This window comes from Lonchura striata, chromosome 3 (genome assembly GCF_046129695.1).
Source record: "Lonchura striata isolate bLonStr1 chromosome 3, bLonStr1.mat, whole genome shotgun sequence".
Taxonomy (NCBI): Eukaryota; Metazoa; Chordata; class Aves; order Passeriformes; family Estrildidae; genus Lonchura; species Lonchura striata.
Window position 1 is genome coordinate 104,698,677 of NC_134605.1, and position 15,264 is coordinate 104,713,940.

Below are 15,264 nucleotides of genomic sequence, written 5' to 3' on the forward strand. Positions count from 1 at the left end.
TAGTTTATTTATATTATCTATGTTACTTTTAAAGACTTAAAAGCATTTTGAGGGTATATATTTAGATGTGTCAGGAACATGAATATTTCAGAAGTCAAGTCTGTATAAATACCAAAATAAAAACAAACAGACCTGAAAACACTATTTAAGCAATACTACTGCTGGGACAGATTCTTCCAACTGTATTTACTGCAAACCGTTTTTACCTCTGAGTATCAGCCTGACACTGTCTACATTCAGTGGGACTTTATGTAAGGTAAATCAGTCAAACTCCTCTTGCAACAGCAGGATCAGCATCTGGCCATAAAGACAATGCTCCCCAGTGGTGTGCACAGTAGGAGCAAAGACATAAAGGGGTAGCAAGGGGTTCGTGGTAACTTTTAAATGTTCTTCAGAAGGCTGGGGAAAACTGCTGTCTTTGCTCATTGTGTGCAGCACACACCTTATACTCATCCCAAAAATTTTGGAAATTCTTGTCATCACTTCTTTTCTAGAATACCACACAGCACAAATTATTGTAACAGGCACTCAGTTACGAAGTAAATGAAACATCACAGGTAAGTATATTGTAGTACACTGACTTTTTAAAATGCTCAGTGGGATCCTTTTCACAAAGGAGAAAAGCTGCTGATTCCTGATTAGGCATTCTGGGCACTTCAAAGAAAATTTTGTTCTTGTGGTTAAATGACACCAATATCCCCAAGCAGATGTGCAACTTCCCTGGCTTCAATTCTGCACCTCCAGGGAGTGGAAGCCAAAAAGGATGTGAGACCAGCCAGAAAAAGAGGTGTTCTTGGCTAGAGAGAACACTTTACACCTATTCAAAAAGAGTTTTTGGAAGGTTTTTCACAAATGTAGGCAAGCACCTCACTCAGGCTGTGGGCAGGAGAAGTATTTGTAACATTATTTTAAGCACATATCTTCAGATCATGCTCCTGTCACTGGGAATAACTACTAACCCCCATGGATGTCTACAGAGACTCAAACAAAAAGACTAGGCAACATCAAAACAGTTGCTTCAGTGGTCAAAATAGTTATTGGTTGCTTAGTTTTAAAAAATTTCTCTAGCAAGGACAATTTTGCAAAAAAAGTCTAGCACTTCTCTGTGGAGAGGAAATATTTCATTCTTCAGCCTTTATTCTAAATCTCTGCATGTTATTGATACTTTTGGAGAACACATTATTTATGGTATTATTGGTGTGATATAAATTTGCACTGCTTTAAATTCTAAATATAACCACTGGAATAAGCAAAAGTAATAAACACAGACTTCATTAATCAAATTATTTCAAAACTGTATTTCTTCCCCACTTAACCATCTATAAGGTCTATACGCCACCTACAATATAAACTTTTGCGTGAAAATAGATTAATATGTTGATAAGTTTCCATTTTATAACTTTCTTCTCAGACAACAGGTTGGGTTTTTTTTTCATGTTTGTATCTCTAATTCAGATGTTTCCTGTCTTTTTCCTTATGCAATCAATCCAACTGCTACACCAGGCCACTGGCAAGAAACTCAAGGAACATATAAATGTTTTTGGTTTAACATGCCAGCCAAAAGAATCCTGATTTGCAGTTGGGAAGAGATGGTTTATAATCTTAAAAAATGATGAACAACTACAAAAATTTACCGATTCAAGAATTCCTGAAGCCTGTGGAAGCTCTTCAGTGGATTTAAAAGGGCTTTGGAGCACATTCTACAATTCAAAATAGGACTACTGTGTATTACACATGGACTAATGAACCAGATATACCTCTCAATAAACACAAAATCTGAGGGGTGATTATTTTAAGAGAATTTCCTCTGTAAGCACCTCGTTTTACCCTTTCATGCAATTATCTTCTTGCTTTATATAAGGTTATATTTATTATAACAGGTTTATCTGCTTAGAAAAAGACTTAATTAGTAAGTCTTAAAAGAAAGCAATGAACAAGGCATGATGCAAACTTAAAAAGCTAAGTGCTGTAGAGAATCTCTATAAGGAAATATCACTGTCCATTCCAGGCATGCTACTGAATGCCCAATACATCCATTTTCCTCTGCCTTTTAGTTTTTTTAAAATTCTGTTAGTAAAAGCTTCATGATGCTTTGTGCTGACCCATCTTTTAAGAACATGGAATTACACCCACTTCCTTTTGTGCAGGAATTACAATAAACTTCCTCTAGTTCAGTAGTATCTTTGCCTCCAGCTTCTGTTAGGAAAGGGAGTTGGTGTTATTTCAGTGAAAGAACGTAGGTAGCTCAGCTCAGACACGATCAGCTAATAATTAACCTCCAAAGCTGAGGAAATCTTTTATCAGTATCCCTTACCTTATTTGTTTGGATTTTCTGGTTTATCACAACCCCCCATGTCACTGCAACATGAAGCTCAAATTCCTGTACATCCAGGTACTGCTTGATCAGGACAAATAGGTTTACACAATATTTCAAAGGCTCTATCATATATTACTTTCTTAGAAGACAGGTCTCCATCCTCCTCATACAGTTCCACTGCTATTTAATGTGCACAAGTCCTGAATTTAAAAGAGTTTGAGTGAAAAACCTCACTTAATTATCCAAACAATATTCCAGTTCCCATTCTTTCAACATAAATCCAAGCAATTAACTTTGTTAGACTAAGAATCTGCAGTCTGGTGATAAAATTTCTCCTGGTCCCTAGCTAGTATTAATTATAGTTAAACCTGGACACGGAAAGATTGGAATAATTTTGTGTCTCTTCTTTCAGATCACAGAATGCAAATAAGATCCAGAAATAACTTTTCTATTCTGCAGCAGCTGGCAAAGTCAGGTGTTAAGATTGGCTTTTACCATATGATCACAGCGACTACTAAACAGTATAAATTTTTTAAAGTAACAGCTTGCCAGTTCTATAGCAACTTGGACTTTAGTTCCTGTTTTTATAAACTTCCAACCTTTATAAGTTAAGCCCATTTTTATTGTCAATACTCTTCACATTTAACATGATGCCAACTGAAATTTTTCCTTTAATTCTTACATTCCCAGAAATTACTAGAAGATGAAAAAAGGGAAGCATTTAGCTTCACTTTTAGATGTGCTTTTTCTTCAGTGTGCTAATTCTTACAAGCTTGCCTAAGCTTTTTGTTTTCTTGAGTATGTTTGCCACATATGTATGAGGACACAGAAGAATCAACAAAAGAAAGTTAACACAGGTTTTAAACAGCTGCCTGCCAAGGCCATGCTTAGATTGACAGAGTCAACAAAAGCACAGATGGAGCAGACTAGGACACCTGCAAACTCTTACTGTTAGCTATGGGCCTTCATTCAGTACAAGAAATCATATCTTTTTAATGTGATATCATATCACATAATTTCTAATGTGAAGCATCTGATCACCTGAAGTCACTGGAGCTGCAGCTGTGTCACCACCACCATCCCACCCAACAAAGCATTTCTGCTTAACTTCAAGCACAGGTGCTTGTGACTAACATTTCCACAAGCACCTGGAGTCCTGCTCCTGCAGTCTTCACTTTGTACCCTGGCCAACACAGGGACCTGCAGGGCACTGACAGCCCTCACCAGCCCTGCCTGGCCTCCAGCCCACACTTCCTGCACAGGCTCCAGGTTCTCCAGCTCTGTCCTTCTTTAGTCTCAGCCTCCCAAGCGAGGCTGTGGTCGCTGTGGTGTGACTTCAGCCCTGGCCCTGTGTCCCAGACCAACATCAGATCTACACTATACACAGCTTGACACCTGGATGGCTCCCACCTTGAAGCTTCCCTTCCACCATGTCTTTGGCAATCCCTCCTGGATAGACTTTGGACCCATGTTCTAGCCTTGTCTCCACTCCTGTCTCTCCCCGTGACTGGATTCTCTGGAGGGATGCTGGAGCTGTTTCATTGATTTGCCTTGTCTGGGACAGTCAATAGACCCTGCTCCTGTGCTCTGCTCAGGTGCTGTGGGACTGCATCCTGCTTGGAGAGAGCACTGCTTGTGTGGGGTCAGCCTTGGCTCATGGTTCAGGGAACAGACAGATCTTCCAGCTCCCTGACACTCAAAAATCAACCATTTTCCTTGAATTCACTGGGCTTTGGATCAACACATGGAAAGTTTTTTTTTAAGACAATGGGAGTATTTGCAGTCTGCAAGATGAGACCTTCAGTCTCTTCACTGAGATTCCCCACAAAGTGCAGAACTTTGAATGCTCTGCAACAAAAATGAGAAAGCCCAGAAATGCCAGGTACAGTGCAGGGATCCCTGTTAATGTGTGCTACTTCCACTCCTTTAAAACAGGAACTTTCAAAGTGCAGAGAAGGCAAATGGGCTAACTAAAAAATAAGTCTATTTTCAGCCACAAAAAGAAAGACTTTTATGAAATGAACTTTATACCATTTCTATTTAAATGGCACAGAGTAATTTTACAGAAATCTAGGACCTCTGTCCTAGAAAACTCCATTCTTTGAGGAAAATCTCTTCCAGTGCAAAGTGCTAAAATCATTCTTCCAGAAAAAATACAGGGATGATACAGAAAAATGTAGAGAAGGAAAGGAATACAGTAGAATATGTTATCCTGATTAACTACTTTCTCACAGAGTCTATCTCAACATAAATTTATTAAATGTGACAGTTTTCTGGCTCATAAGCCATCTGGAATCGTCTGACCATGGTCACCCTATTAAATTATCTCAGCCTCCAAAACATGGTGACCACAGGATGACCATATCAGAACTCCAATTAGAACAGTTCCGGGCCTGTGCCAACCCTTGAACCATGACTGGGAAAATGCCATTGGTCCAGGAAAGAACTTTACAGAATCTATTTCAACAATAAATCCATACAGACAAAAAAGCTCAGTGTGAGAAAGGTCCCTGAAATGAATTAATTCACCTGTAGAGCAGTAGCTCCACCTTCTGAGGAATTTCTCTTATGTTACAGTCCAGTGGATGAAATGGTGGAGCCATAATTTTGCTGACTCCTCTCTGTTCCATTTTGAAGCCATGGAAGATTGAGCCTGCAGAATGCCATGATAATATCTGACACCCCACCTGTGTGATCAGAACCCAGGCCCCCACACCTCATGCCCAGCCAGAACACAGACTGCTTCTCCTCCAGCAAGGAAAGCAAACCAGATGGTTCATCTGATAGTGATGAATGGTACATCTACAAAGGTGTGGATCAACACATTTTAAGAATCAGTGACCCCTTTAATGTAATGACACTCACAAAAAAGCAGAATCAAGCCTGAAATTCTTGTTTTGCACAAATGTAACTGGGTGTAACATCTCGTGCATGTGGGATTCCTTTGAAAACTGAGGATTAAACAGTTACCTTCTTTAAATTTTGTTTTATGGTTGTACTGTCTCTCTCCACCACCTTCATCATTTCTTGGCTTGCCATGTATAAGATGTTGGCTGCAGAAAAAGAAACAGGCCATAATGTAAATACATAGCAAAACTGTTAAAAATAACAATGCAGACACAGCTCTGCAAAAAAGCAGAGCAACTAGAGCAGTCATCGTCTTGACAATTCCATAGAAAAGAATGCCACTGACAGAAAGAGCAGTTTATCTCACTTAATCAAGTAATTAAAAAGGCATACGGACTGAATTAACTCACTTCCTATTAATTAATTCCATAATGAATAGAAAAGGAAAGGATTTTTCAATTGTTTATCTATCTGCAGACTTCTAGATCAGCCCATGATGATGACTTTCTCTCTCCTGACCTGAGAAACAACTCTAATGACTAGCTTGCACTACTTTAGAAAGGCAAAGGTCAGTATGAAAATCCCCTATGAAGGGTTTTCAAGACTGGGCTTTAAACACAAAACATACATTACAAGGCATTATTAATCAGTAGATGATTAAATTATTGACATCTCATTATGCAAGTCATTCAAACATTCAACACAAAAAATAATAAAAGCAATGGCAACTACAAATATATGGTTGTCCTGCATAAAACTGATGGTACCTGCCCAGTTAGGACTGGACTGGACACCAAATATCTAGGCCTTAGCTCTCTGGAAAGTAAAGTGTTAAAAACACCTTAGTGCAATTTATTTTGAGTTGACCTGCCAGATACTATCTCAGGGACATAAATTACTGAGTCTAACATTTGTACACCTAATTAATTTTATGAAGTCTTGAGTTCAGGCATGTCCCTTGTATGTTAGACAGCAATGGGAACTAAACACTTCTGAAAAGTGGATTGGTTTTTCTGGATGCCTAAATATTCACCAATTTAAACATTATGACATAGAAGGATCACACTGTCCATCTAGCCTGACTTCTTGTACAACAAAACCTACAGAATCTCAATGTACAATCCAAAACCTGGCTTTGAACAAGCACTGTAGATTATGAATTCTTCTCCTAGAAAAAACCTTGTATTCAACTGCAGAATCAGGAGCTGCTCCATGCATTATGTTTCCAGAATATGAGAGGATCTTCAAAGAGTGTTTTAATAAGGGCTATCAATTTCTGTCATAATCATCTTCTATACTAAAGAAATGTGAAGCTAGCCAAGAAATTAGCACTTCTTTTATCTCTTTTTTGGACCAGTTAGCTTACTGGGCTAATAAAATGGCCAAGCCTCTCCTGACCTCTGATCACAGAGCTATTCATAACCTATATGTGGGAATAAATGACTATATGCCACTTTCTCAACAGTTTGTAAAACCAATGTGGATAAGTTATCCAAAAGCATTTCAATTTCTAGGTCTCAGAATAACTGGAAGTATTTTAAGATACTAAATCTTCCCCTGAAAAACAGGAGAAAATAGAAAGATTCTGATAATTTTTAAAATTTGAACCAATGAAGTTTTGTGCACAAGTAGTTAATGACAATGTTGGATCTGATGCTGCTTTAAGACAGGAGTAAAACATTCTCACACTGTGAGATAGGGGAGGAAATGGCAATCACATAGGTCTTTGGTGGTGACCAAAACATGGAGCTGGCTGAATTCCACCAGTGCTCCAAGGAAACAGAACGCCACTGGAGAGATGAGTGATATCACTGAAGATCAAATGTTAATAGACAAAGCCAGTGCTCTCAAATGAATAAAAAAAATCCTAGAAAGTAATATCTACTTCTGAGCCAGTCAAAGCAAATGCAATTGAGTTATTGGCCCGCAGAACTCTTCCTTCCTTAATTAAACATTGAATGTAGCTCATGCAAGTTCTTCCTTTCCTTGACAAGATGAAAGGGTTGTCATAGAAAATCCAACAAATTTGCTGGTCCCATCCTACTTTGCTGGGAAAAGTGGTCTCTGTGCAGTTTCATGTCTAACAACCCAGTCATCCAATCCTGTGGTGCGGCAGGCAAAATCAGTGCATCTACAGCATTGTGGAGTTCATATCCTGACACTGGTTGTTGCCTTCTCAATTCAGCTCCAAACTGATGAAATGCACACCTTGTTTTTAGAAAGATGCACATCTTCAAATGCATCTTCAAAAATCATCTAGGAAAAACTTAACTAAGAGATAGGAAAGAACACTGGAACAAGTCCAGAAGAGGGTCAGTAAATTGACCACAGGGCTGGAGCACCTCTTCTGTGAAGACAGGCTGACAGAGTTGGGGCTGCTCAGCCTGGATGAGAGAAGGATTTGGGGAAGATTTATACACTTTCCAGTATCCAAAGGGGCTGCAACAGAGACAGAGAAGGAATTCTCACAAGGGCATGGACTAATAGGATAAAGGGGGGATGGCCTTTAGCTCAAGGACGGCAGGTTTAAATTGGATATTAGGAAGAAATTCTTTACTGTGAGGGTGGTGAGGCACTGGCACAGGTTGCTTCAGAAGCTGTAGATGCCCCATCTGTGGAAGTGTTCAAGGCCAGGTTGGATGGGGCTTTGAACAACCATGTGTAGTGAAAGGTGTCCCTACCCATGGCAGGGGAGTTAAAACTGGATGATCTTTAAGGTCCTTTCCAATCCAAACCATTCTGTCAGACCACAATGAGGAATTTTGTAAGTATATAATTAATTTCTGATTGAGATCTGTTTCTAATGTGGCAACTCTATGACTTTAGTGCTCAGAACTATTACCAGAACTGAAGCTGTTTGCCAAAAGCCCTGCTCTGTATCAGGAGTCAGGATATGGAGAGCAGCCCTTGCTACTTTAAGTGCTGGTGATTCAGGTGACCAAGGTGGCTCACTGGATTTAGAGGATTTCTCAAAGCACTAAGTGCAAGAACCTGGATTTGGCAGGATATCTGTGGCAACAGGACTTGTACCAAACACCCTATATTAGGATCTCAGTATGTCAAGACTTCTACCTTCCAGCCTAGAATGCAGTTGTTAGCAAGCCACAGTGGCCAGCACACAGGCACAGAGCTTCTGCATTACCCTGCAGTACCTGCAGTGGATGGAGACCAGGGATGACAAATACCAGTGGCCCTCAGTGCAGAACCTGACAGATTCAACACTACTGGGATGCTGCAGGCAGCTCTCCACCTAGTTCAGTCATACAGTGGGAACAGTAAGTACTGTCCTGCTCCCCTTCTCCCATCTTCCTGGCTCCTCTGTCCTACCTCCTGTTCTCTGCTCATACTTCTGGGTGGCTTGTGTGTTCTTTTCAGTAAATAATAGGAATTGAAGTGGAATTCACAGATGTAGTAAACTGAGATTAGTCACAGAGATAGTAAAACTGTAAGACAGCAAAGGCAGTAAGGGCAGTACTTCAAAAGGAAATGTCTCTGAAGGTTTGGGCAATGTGCAAGAAAGGGAACCAGGAAGGCAGGATTAAGCTAAACCAGATGAACAGCTAGGTTCAAGAGTCTATTTCAACCAAACAGGAATACTTCAAATTTTGGAAACATGATCCTAGGGAAACCAATAAACAGGAACTTAAACTTCAGCAGGCGTTAAGTAAGAGGAAATTGCAAAGAGCAGAAGTAGGTTTCCAAGAACAAACATTAAAGGATTTAAAAATAAACAATAAAATATTCCTAAGGTATATCAGAAAAAATAGGCCTACAACAGAAATTGTATAGGCTAAGGGAGCAGCTAAAGAAGATAATGATGCTGTTTGGAAGATAAATTACTTTCCTTGATGGCATCCAACTTTCTTGTTCAATACATTCAGAAGGTTTTTGCTCTCTATATTCTTTTTCTGGTGATAATTTCTCTTTGAGTAGAGAGCTATTGAGAAGTACCAACAGTGGAGAGAGAACAAAGAATACATCAGAGATAGAAGGTATATTTAGGGTTTGAAAGAACTCTAAATAGAGAATTGCTGACTTAATAACAATCTTGCTACACAAGAATCACCTTGTCCTATGGCTTTGGGAGTGGAAAATACTATCTAATTGCTACTGATTTTACAAAGGAAAGTAGGATTTTACTGATCTTTAAAATCTTCAGTATGCATAACCAGATGACAAAAATTACAGATCTTTAAAAAACTCTCACATATGACACAACAAACTTTGGCTGGAATTAAACATCTATAAAATTAAAGGCTGTAATATGATAAGGAGTTTGGAAGCAAATAAAAAAAAAACAGGCTTAGATAATCATAACAATAAAGAAGATCTACAGTCAAAACAATTAAAAAAAGTTATAATAATAAAATTTAAATAAATCTTAATAAATTAATACAATTTGAAATTTTGTTTTAAAACCTCTAAATAATTACTGAACACACCTGGCAAATTAATAATTTCTTCTATGGATTAAATAACTTCTCAAGATGACTCTATTTTCAGTGATAAAATCTTTAGACCTTAATCTGAATGAAATTACTAAATTGAGGTGGAATGAATCCTGGCCAAAGATTCTAGTCCAGGTTGATATTAAAACAAATGGGTACTGAGTTCTTAATGATCTGGTAAACAGATAAGTACTTTACTGACAGCATTTACACAGGACACGATGTTAGTCAGTTTGTGAGGAACAGGAGATGAGAATGAGACATATCCAATGAGAAGTTCAAATTAAAGAAATCAAGATACATGCAGAAAAAAGATAGTATGTTTTCCATTACAAGCTTACAATCAATGCAAAGAACGTAATCGGAATCCAGAGATCCTCCAAGATGACTGGTGCTCACTCTCTGTTAACTCAAAAGTCCAGACCACATAACAAGTTTCTTAAAAGATGATGCAGAATTCTGCAGTACCACTACAGATCACACCATGTGACCACACCTGAAGAACCATTTATTCTGTATTCTGTCAGTCACAACCCCTGAGGAACACTGCAAAACTGAGAATGGTAGGGAAAACATCAAAGAAGCACAATTAAAGATCTGTTGCCTTCACGCTTGTGATACTTCATGACACTCTGGTTTTCTTAGAGCACAAAACATTTAAATACAAAACAATAAAAGGAAATACTTTTTAATGTCACATGCAATTAATTATGAACCTTGCTGCCACAGGAAACTGATCTGCACACATATTTGACGCATTCACTTTAAGTGTGTTGCCCTGAGCTTCTTTAATTGTAAACATAGTTAATAAAATAAATTTTAGGGCAAAACTCTGCAAAGGCCAGATACCTCATACTTACATCAACCTCACCTTTTAGGTACCATTCTCTACATCTGCTACTACTCTTTTCTGGTTTCCTGTGGATATGACCAGTGTCTCATCTCGAATTTTACTGATACAGAATTTCAGCTCATGTCAGTGTGTCTCTCTTTCAACAGCAGAGCTGCAGCTCTTTCAGCCCTTGTAGCTCTTCATATGTATGAGAATCATGCCTCATTTTACAACACAACCTACATGAACTTGTGGCCCACAACAGTCCCATGATATTTTCTTGCGGAACTACTCCTTAACCAGTAATTTACCATCCTTGCAAGAAATTTACACAGAACAATTTGGCTCTCTAAGGAATGACAGCATTCTCTTCTCCTTGCCCCCCAGTCTTGTCTTAGCTTATGAAGGTCACATTGATCCTGTCCCTCTGCAGCACATCTGCAGTATATTCTAGCATGGTGCTTTCTGTAACCTCAGCAAACACACACACTGTTCTCTGCTATGTAGATGTATCCCTAACAGCTACTGAATACCAAAGGAATGAAGATAAGACTGTTACAAAATCCTACTAGATACATCTTTCCAGTTTCAAAAATCTTCCTGAATCCCATTTTCCAGACAGTTATACATCTGTCTAGTAGGTGCTTCAGGTACTACATATTTCCCAAACTTTGTTAGAATGTAATGGGAGACACTGTAAACATTTTTATTATGATCAAAATATCCTAAATCCATTGCTCCCCTCTAAACCACATTACTGTAAGATGTTTAATATCTGGGGAAAGCTATATTTAAAGATATACTATAATAAAACAGGAACAGTAGCCTCTCTTGCTGCTATGGAATGTCAATCTGGGCTTCTTCAAAAAAGCTATTTTTCTCAAATGCTAAGTCACAAGTTCAGGGAGAAATCTCTCTGCTATTTCCTTATACTATGCTAACCTTGGCATTTTTTGAATATTTAGTTTTCCTTTTCAAAAAAACTTGTTCTATTTCCTTATTTCATGAATACCAAGCGGCTTTTTCTAAGGAAATAACTCAGAACTTCTTTTGTGTGCAATTAGAAAGCCATCTCAAAAGGCTCTCAAGGACTGTTATTTTGAGCTTTTCAGCAGCTCTGAAAATCAGGTTGTGAACTGGGCACAACCAGATGCTGACACTTAAAAAATGAATAGCATCTGAAATCTTTCACTAGGTTTGGAGAGGAAGGTTGTCCTGTGAGATCACCTGCCCAGTGTTTGCTACCTGGTGTTACAGTCTCTGGAAAGATTTCCAACCTGTGCCAATGCTTGCTTTAGCAGGAAATCTCTAGAATCCCAGAATCATTACCAAAAGTCCTGGAAAAAATATTTATTGGGTTTTATTGTCATAATTTCAAGTAGAATATAAAATGCAATGTAGAGCCCACACGCTTATCTTCCTGTGTGAAGCTGTTTCACCCAAACCTGCATAACCAGACACTGCAAAAAAATAAACCACATCCAGCAACCTGCAGGACTGAGGCTCAAAATGCAAACATAGGAAATGCACTTAACGGGCTGTGTGGAAGCTCTGCTGGAGCTGTGACCTCAGTGTCCATGCTGGGCTAGGTGAGTGTGTAGCTTCAATGTGTTTGGCATCCACCACTGTCACTGAAGAGAGAAATGTCCAGGGTTCAGTAAAGGTAAAAGAAGACTGAAATTAGTATTCTGAAAAATCATCAATACTGAAAGATAAGGCCACGGGATGAAAGGTCAAGAGGCCTGGAATTTTTCTGAACTACCATTGAATCCTCTGAGACCCTGTGCAAATTAAAAAATCTCTATGTCTCAGTTTTCTCATTTTAAAAACACACTTCAGGCTGCATGACAATGAAATGTGTTTTGTAGACAGTCTTAAAAATACTCGCAAGTGAAAAATGTGTAAAAATGTCTATAAATTAGTCCTTGAAAAATGTATTTCTTTATCAATAATAAAATTTACAGAGCCAAATTCATCATGTTCCCTTAGAATTGCTCACCACTACTGTGAATGTTGCTTTTTACAGTGATCAAATAACAAAATCTTCACAGTTATCTGATGAAGAAAACCTCAAAATCAGAGCCAAAGGTTACTCTGAAAGCACCCAAAGTCAAAACATGCCTCTGTGAGAAAACTGTGCTTTTTGAACTTAAAATCTTTCTCTGAACTGGCTTAGTGAAGCCAACACCAAAGTCTTGGAGGACCTAATACTGCACCTACACATTCTGCAGAGGATGTGCTGCCTCTGCTTTTAGCAGGAATGTTTGAAGTGACAGTGTTAAATATTTGAAGGATGAGAACTGTCCTGTAGCTTGAAATCTGTGTGTCTTCTACCAGTCCCTGACTGATATTTGGTTCAACTGAAATAAGCTGATCCTGCCATAAAATGAAGGTGCACTCAGTGGTTGCCTGAGCTTTATGAAAAGTTGTGCACTTGTAGAGCTTTTTCCGAAAAGCAAGGAGGGACTGAAGGAGGGACTTCACCAGTGATAAACCATGAGAACATTCAGTGTCTGAAGAACCACAGCACAGCTTTGAGGGGATGTGTAAATGAGATGAACACCACTTACATCAGCTTTTTTGGTAACCTGGATATTCAGACCCTGAAATGAGAAGGGTGTTCTCACAGACATGAGTGGGAGTGCTCCACAGCTCCAGTCACAACACACACAGTGGCTTGAAAGCTCTTTACTGGGCAAGGATGGTGTGCAGCATCAAGGCTGGAGTTAAATCCTAAATCCTGTCTCAAAGCGATGTGACTTATGAAGCTATCTCTCTACCTGCTGAGGATACATAAACTGCAGCTCTCTCCTGAAAAGAGTTTAGAAGAAAGAAACAACAATTATTTTTTCTTATCCTTTGCATGGAAGGCAAAAGTCCAGTGTCCCTGCAATCTCAACTCCTATCTAGGAAACAGGCTCCTAACAATTTGGCTTTGAACCAGTCAAGGATTTCTAGGAAAAGAAATATAGAAGCTCTTTAGCTTTTCCTGTAAACATCTTTTTGCTTATTCAGTACATTGATCTCGTTTAACAGTCTAAAGCAAATTTGAGTGGGCTTTGTTCTTAATTTTCATGGCATAATACCATTCCTTCAAATCTATACTTTTGCATATACTGGACTGATGCATGATGAATCAGCCTGAGTCAGTGGGATAATCTAAAGCATGGAAAGTGAAGCTTGTAACATAAATTTTTCCAGTATCATGGCCTTTGTAAATATACCTTCATATGGGTTTATTTCTAACAAAACAAACAAAAAAAATGTGGTTGCAAACCTACAGAAACTGGCCAAGGTACCTGGTGACAGCTGGAGAACCCCAAAGTGTTTTTATTATGTTCTATTCCATCTCAGGTTGCTGATATCCCTTGTAATTCATAGACAGGTCACCAAGATTTAATAACAACAACAACAACAAAAAAAGCTAGTGTTAATTAACCATCATAAATAATTAGGCCTAAGAGCTTAAAATGAATCAAAGTTTAAACAGACAAATACCATGTTTATTGTACTTTTAACCTTCTTAAAATGCTGTAACTTTTCATAAGCAGATCTTTTATATACACAGATTTCCTTGAAAATGGAAGCTCCTCATTTATTCCCAGGTCAGGCTTATGAAATTTACTGCCAACTTAGCTTCTCCCCATGATCCTGCCAGTGACCTTTTTCCTGCCCTCGTAGGATCATTCCCTCTCCATGGATTAAAGGTGATTAAGGATCAGTGTCAGTTCAGTCTCACACACTTGCTAAGTGGAGACGACAAACTGTGCCAAAATGTGTTTGATTTATTTGTGGGGGTTTTGTGATAGAGGAACCCTGATTGGACTCAAATCAAGGATCCAGAAAAGAATAGAGTGCTTTATATCATTGGTAGCTCTTTAACCCAATGTGTCACAGCAAGGACTTAATATCCTTCAGCTAAATTATTAGTTTTCACAAACAATAATGACTGAAATCAATCAAGCTTTTCAATGCTTTGGGTTATTTAATCTCCAATTCAAGCAGCCAGTTGTTAGATGGATACCTATATCTACTGAGCTAAACTTCAAACACATTGATACAGCCACAGTGCAGCCAAGCAAATCATGTGTGAAATAGAAAACTTCCTGATTTTTAAGAAATGTATGCCTAGCATTATTATTATTGTTTTCTAAAGATTTCAGAACAATAGTCAAAACCAATTTCTTGTCCCTTGCCTCTCTGGGTATCAAGAGATCTATGCTAGAATGTGGGAAGTTGTGCATATTTCAGGGAAGAAACAGATTTCTTACTCAGGATAGATAAACTTCATACTTGATTGTTGAAGCAATACAGAGATTTCCTGTACTTGGACAGAAATACGTGTTTTTCCTTAAGTCTTTATAATTCTTGCTTGATTATTGAATATCCAAAGATTTGCCTGCTTATTTGCAAGAAAAATATTAGATTAGGGCTAATTAATCATAAACTCACACTAAAAACTGAGGGGTTACACTGTGCTGTCTGAGAAAATTTGAGGTGATCTGGAACTATACCTTTATGGAAAGAATTCTTGAAATAAATTACTTTGAAAAAAATTACATGGTGCACATATCCAAAAATTACAAAAGGTTGTGTATTTCTGACTTAATCCTGATAAACTTTCAGAGATATACATGCACTATATTAATTTAAAAATAGCTCTGTGTTGCAGTGCTGTGACAAGAGCCCATTCTGTGTGGCTTGCTCTGTAGCCTATATATTAATTATATAAAAATGATACTGTGTTCTTTGCTGGGGTAAAGAAATTAATTTACTGTGATAGAAAAAATAGACAGAAAGAGATACCATACTAATGAAAC

At 38.3% G+C, this 15,264-nt stretch overlaps 1 protein-coding gene across 1 annotated transcript in view; it reads right to left on the reverse strand.

Annotated features, from left to right (window-relative positions):
- Positions 1-15,264, reverse strand: part of LDAH (lipid droplet associated hydrolase) — a 122,611-nt gene that overhangs the window by 10,126 nt on the left and 97,221 nt on the right. Inside the window, exon 6 of the mRNA XM_021525335.2 lies at positions 5,288-5,370. Coding sequence (XP_021381010.1) covers positions 5,288-5,370 — 83 coding nt within the window. The remainder of the gene's footprint in view (positions 1-5,287; positions 5,371-15,264) is intronic.